Source organism: Pteropus alecto, unplaced genomic scaffold, assembly GCF_000325575.1.
Source record: "Pteropus alecto unplaced genomic scaffold, ASM32557v1 scaffold35, whole genome shotgun sequence".
NCBI lineage: Eukaryota > Metazoa > Chordata > Mammalia > Chiroptera > Pteropodidae > Pteropus > Pteropus alecto.
Genome location: NW_006437828.1, coordinates 8,404,816 through 8,410,744, shown reverse-complemented (window position 1 = coordinate 8,410,744; position 5,929 = coordinate 8,404,816). Strand labels below are relative to the sequence as shown.

The 5,929-nt window shown below is 53.1% G+C and overlaps 1 protein-coding gene and 1 pseudogene across 1 annotated transcript in view; one reads left to right on the top strand and one right to left on the bottom strand.

Annotated features, from left to right (window-relative positions):
- Window positions 1-115, bottom strand: LOC112482249 (annotated as a pseudogene).
- ENOX1 (ecto-NOX disulfide-thiol exchanger 1) overlaps window positions 1-5,929 on the top strand; it is a 286,775-nt gene that overhangs the window by 173,377 nt on the left and 107,469 nt on the right. The window contains exon 9 of the mRNA XM_025048988.1: window positions 860-1,078. Within this exon, the coding sequence (XP_024904756.1) occupies window positions 860-1,078 (219 nt within the window). The remainder of the gene's footprint in view (window positions 1-859; window positions 1,079-5,929) is intronic.

Sequence of the window (5,929 nt, the reverse complement as noted above, 5' to 3'; positions counted from 1 at the left end):
TATAGCACCTGGTCTTCCTAGGTGGTCTCCCATCCGAGTATTAACCAGTCTCGACCCTGCTTAGCTTCTGAGATCAGACGGGATCGGGCTTGTTCAGGGCGGCGTGGCTGTAGACTCTTTGATGCCTTTGACATAAACTTTGTCACTTTTTTACTGGTGGAACCTCATCCCCCATGCCCATCCCTCCGCCCCCAACACGCGAGCTCAGACGGGATCGGGCTTGTTCAGGGCGGCATGGTTGTAGACTCTTTGTTGCCTTTGAAATAAACTTTGTCACTTCTTTACCGGTGGAACCTCATCCCCCCATGCCCATCCCGCCCCCGACACACCCCATAAACCAGGTTCCATTGGCTTGTTAACAGCCTTCCAAAGCCAACACTGACCATTCCAGGTTCTTGTTTGTTGGAAACAAGGAAATATTATATTTTTCAGCCTAATCCAATATGTCATATGAAACCTAAAGTGAAATTAGTTTTGAACTGCCGTAGAACAAGAATTGACCGAAGCCTACTGACACCTCGGGAACACTATCTTACATTTCAACTAGCTTTAAAGTAATTTAATCCGTCGTTCACATTTCGACACTAACTCGGCTGATTCTACAAGTCAGAAAACTGTTCTCACTGTATAATATTTCCGACGAGAGGATCAAGCCGCATAGGTTACTAATAGTTTTCTGAGGCAGACTCAAGAGAGAGGAACCAGGGTCCGGGTCGCAGAGAACGCCCCGCACGGAACTGAAATTGAGCTGGTCCAGGTGGTAGACAGATTCTGAGACTTGCACCTGTCCAGATAGGCCACGCTCCGTCTCGAGAGGAGCCGACGCCGAGAGCGTGACTCGAGCCTGCTGGTTTCCCATTTCCAGACGACAGCAAGTTCTCGGAGGCCGTCACCGTGCTGCTGTCCTGGATCGAACGGGGTGAGGTGAGCCGGCGCTCTGCAAACCAGTTCTATTCTATGGTGCAGTCGGCCAACAGCCACGTCCGCCGCCTGATGAACGAGAAAGCCACCCACGAGCAAGAGATGGAGGAAGCCAAGGAGATCTTCAAGAACGCCTTGACCGGCATCCTCACTCAATGTAAGTGAGATCGGGGGGGCCGCCTGTCTTGTCGTGCTTTGCCTTTCCTTTCGTAGCCATTTTATTTTGTTTTTTTTTTTCGTGTGGGGGTAAGTAGTTTAATAATTTCCCACGTTACTCCATGTTCACTGGCAACCCTCATAACCCGTTTCACGTCCTGCGGCGAACTCGGAGGAGCGCGGACCCCGCCCTGCGAGCTTACTCCTCAAGGTGAGCGACGTTTCTGTAGCTTTTCTGCAGAGAACCGGCCCGGCCAGCGGGGCGGGGCGGGGCAGCCAGACACACCCGTGCCCGCTGGACCCGCCACAGCCGACACTGTCCCCCTAGTGCTGACCGTCTAGGAAGGGACCCTGAATACACTGCCCTCGGGCTGTGGTTAGGAACAAGGCACCATCAGGAAAACGCCCCAGGACCCCGTATTTGAGGTGAGCTTTTGGCTGTCGACACGGGTGACTCGGGAGCAGAGATTTCTCTGCAGTATGATTTTTTTTTTTTTTTTTTTTTTTTGGTCCTTTCTTTCTTTGGAAAGCAAATTGCCTTAACTACTTAAAAGCTGGCGATTTTTCATGCCAAGATCCTAAAGCGATGAAGGGGTGTAAACGGGCTTTCTCATAGAACAACAGGCAGGGTAATTACCCAAGGCTCTATTCAAAAAAAGGGCATGTATTTTCTTTACGAGCGCTCTGTCTGTGTCTGTAGTTAATGTCACAGTGGCATAATGCATCGCAGCTGCTGATGTCCCCTCGTTTGGTAAAAGCCATTGGATGACAGTGTGACAATGCCGTGCTCTGTTCCATACCAGGTGCAGCGTCCCACATGAGATGGGGCCATGTGTGATCTCCATGGTCATTCAGAGAGTAGATGTTATTGTCCGTGACGTAATGTGCCGAAAGGCCCCGCACCTCTTTGCTCAGCGTAAGCCCCGGGGATAATGTATCCGTTAGGACGGGAAGGGAGAGGGGCTTGAAAAACCAGCATCTCAAGGGGAAAAGGGGATCATGTGACTTAGTTGTCAAAAGACCATTTTTGCAGCGGCGTTAAATATTATCTAAGAAGCTCCCAAACATAAACTCTGATAAATGACCCAATACTCAGTATGAGACCAACCTGAGACACTTTTCTTTACAGTAAATGAATAGGAAAAATGGAGCTGCTCTGTCCCAGACAGGCTGCTGTCACGGCGCCTTACCAGATGCCCCGAGGAGTGGCCTCCTACCCAACCACGTGTGTCCCGCAGTCCTGAAATTAGGGTTACTAGGGGTAGGATAGAAACCACTAGTATCGGTACCACCTTTTAAACAAGGGAAGCAAAGACCGGATTGGAGGGTAGAGGGAGGGAGGGAAGGGCGGACCGTAACGGAGAGAAGGGAGAGAGGCAAAGGCCACCCAATTCTAATGATGCGGCTCCGTGAAGGTATGGCAGGAAGCCAAACGCCCGAACAATGGAACGGCCGCTGTTTTTTTTTCATTCCTGCGCAGGGTACGGCCCCACCTGGCAGAGAAGACAACCCTTGGCCCAGACAGTGGAGACCCAGGCAGCCACGTACTGGGGAAGGGGAGGAATTTAGGTTTCTTTGGCAGTATCTATTGAAAGAAACAGCTATTAAAACATGGCCCCAGGCATGCGGCTCAAAGAATGCGATGTACCTGCCTGACGCGGTACAGGTATGAGCTGGCCTACGTGTGAAACCCCTGAGCCAGACAGAGACGTCTAGCATGTTCCAAACCTCAGCGTTTCGTCACTGACAAAAGCTGACTTGGAAAGCGAGGTCGAGGTCTGCAGCCATAGCGGGAAGCAGCTTCCCGCGGCTCGGGCGTCTGGCCACAGGCAGCATGGGCGTCCATAGGCCTCTGCCCCTTCAGTCCGCTCCCGTGGGCACCGCATGGCGCGTGGCAGGCAGCGGGGCGAACGCCGTCCAAGGAGAGAGGGAGGGGCCGGGGCGGGGCCGGGGCTTCTGGAGGGGAACCCCGACTCATGGAAACCCCTGAGTGAAGATCACCCCCATAGATACATCTTGGGGACCTCAACTATAAAATATCAAAAATCGAATTCCTGCTTTTCATCTTCAAACCTGTTCCCCTCTGGGTTTAACTTCCCATTGTAATAAATCCTCAAGCCAAGCTCCTGACATTTTTACGCCTGCCCCCAAACCCCACACCCAGGCCCCCAGAAGTCCCACTGCCTCTGCCTCCACACGGGCCCGATTTCTCGCGTTTTAACCGCCGCCGTCCAAGTGCAGGCTGCCCGGGGAACGTTATCACCCGGTGCGTCAGTTAGACACTGTGACCACCTGCGAGTGACAGAAAAAACGTGACCAAACTTTATCTCAGATAAATGGAGGTTGTGTTTCTTTGTGTGTTTCACACGCAGTAAAAATCCAGATTTAGGTGTTCGTCGGCACTGGGCCAGCGGTTCGAGGTTGTCAGGCCTGAGGTCTTCATGATGCTGTTAGCTTTTCCTAGATGGTTATCTCAGGTGACTACTATGTCTCCTGCCATCACACACACACACACATACACACACACACACACATACACACACGCACGCACAGGCTGGACTCAAATGAGAAAAAGTAGACGGAAACAGACAGAAGAAGGGCTTGTGCCTTTAGAGCAAGAAAGCAAAGCTCGCCCAAGATCCCAAACAGACTTTCGTTTATGTCCGATGGTGCAGAATTATTACGTGTGGTCTTGCCTTAGCTACAAGGAAACGGGGAAATACACTTCTCCGACTGGGCGCCTTGCTCTCCAGAATAACATTAGAGCTCTCGTGTCGAGGAGGACGGGGAGCCTGGCCGTGGGAGGCGTTTCGCAGGGCCCGCCACACGGAGTTCTCGCCTCGCTTTCTTGAGTTTGGTCTACTTTTGAGACACCGTCTTCTGATCGTGTCTTCTCCACTTCAGTCCCTTGAGTAGCTTCCCGTTGCATTTGACGTGGCGTTCATTCTCCCTGATTTACAAAGCGCCCCGTGCCTGCGTCTTCAGCGTCGGTGTCCCTGACTGGCCCTGTCGCCCCCGGCGGCCCCTTCCTGCTGGGCCCGTCGGAGCCCTCTCCCACCTCCGAGCCTTCGCGCGTCCGTCCCTCGGTCCGACGTGCTCCTCCCGCCCCTTCTGCACGCTTGAGTCCTCCTCTCGGTCCGGCCGCAAGGCGACTCCTTCCGGGAGGCCCTCCTGAGCCTTCTTCTCCTAGTGGGTCCAGCGTCTCTGCCCCTCGCTAGTCCTCCGGAGCGCTCAGCGCCATGTGCCATGACTTAGTAATCTGTCTGCTTTCGATTATTGCAGCAAGCGTCACAAAGGAAACGACGTGTCTCCTTTAGTCATCGATATACATCAAGTGTCTGGAACACAGAGTTAGGCAACAGATCTTTGGCGACGGGTGGGAGAATGAATGAGTACGTTGGAGGCGAGGCAGGAAGCAGTGAAGTCAGAAGTGTCCAGGGCCCCGCAGAGCAGTTTGGCTTTCGCGTCAGAACTGTCTGCAGATAATGAGGTGTCAACTGGCGCGTGTGGCCAAGCGCATGCTAAGAACAGCTCACTCGCTATGCTTTCGATGGAAAGCGCTGAGCTGTACCAGACGCTCGATAGCAGACTAGGGCGTGCGAGGAGGGTCGGGGTGGAAGAGTCAACGGAAAAATTCATTTTGACACATCCCCAGCTGTGGCTGCCCGACAACCATCACATGTCCCGGATTCTCGTTACTGTTTGGGAGACCCCGCTTGGCCCGTCAGCAGATATCGACAGAGATTGCAAAAAGTCCAGGTGATCTGGACGGACTTCAGTCCTGTCTGGGGCGGGGTGGGGTGGGGGGGTACACACCCCAGGCGTGGGGTGCCCGAGACCCTTCAGGACGACTAGAGGATGGGAGACACCCCTAAAGGGGAGCCCGAGCTGGTACGAAGCCCCTGCGGGGGGCGGGGGGACAGGAAGATCACCTGTGTCACTGAGCAGCCTCAGGAAGTTCCATACTCTTCCGTGTGCTCTTACAAAGCTGAAGGGAGCCGAATGCTAACATCCGTCAAGAACACATTCGCCGTAACCTGGCGGACCTGGTCGGCGGATGCTCGTTTCCTCGTCCTCTGACTTTTAAACGTGTCTCGCGTCGTCTCCGGTGGAGTTATGTGTGTCTCGGCCACGCGTTTCGCCTTCCCCAGGTCGGTCCAATGTGGTGGGGTGACTGTGGCATCAGAGCATAAGCTGCTTCTATAACGGTGACTGCCACAGCGCCCAGTGGCTGCCCCGTGATGTATCTTCCAGAAGCAGAAGTCGTACTCCCGTTTATCTGCATTGTAGTCCTGGCCAGCTCCATAGGAATCACATTTCGGCTTTCTCAGATAGAATTAGATGAGGATTGTTAAGCACTCAAATTCAGGAATGGCTGCTCAGCGTTCTTTCTGCTGAGTGGCTGGACGTCTGGTGATTCAGCGGGAGCCCTGAGTGCTCCGTCCCCTCTCCATGGCGTCTCCTGGCAGCCTCTCCATCAGAAAGCTAAGTTCAGGGGCGTTAGAGCTCCGAGCACGGTAAAAGTGTGGGTCCCTGTGTGGATTTTGCTGGACAGAGCCAACTGGCCAGACAGGAGAAGGGAATTTCATGAAGCGTTAGTTAGTCCGCGGAGCTGGATTAGATGCACCTGTCTCCTTGCCTTGCTTGTTACATTTGTCCTCATTTTCATAATTTGCTCAAGGGGGGAAAAATTAAGAGCCATTAATAATAACAAAAGAAAAAGTTGTCATTTATTTCAAGGTGTACATGAGAGATCAGCAGTTAACTTCTAACTCTATTGGTGCTGGGTTCTGCCAAATTTCTTTAAGTTCTAATCTTTTTCAGATCTCTGGTCTCCCACCCCCCTCCCCCG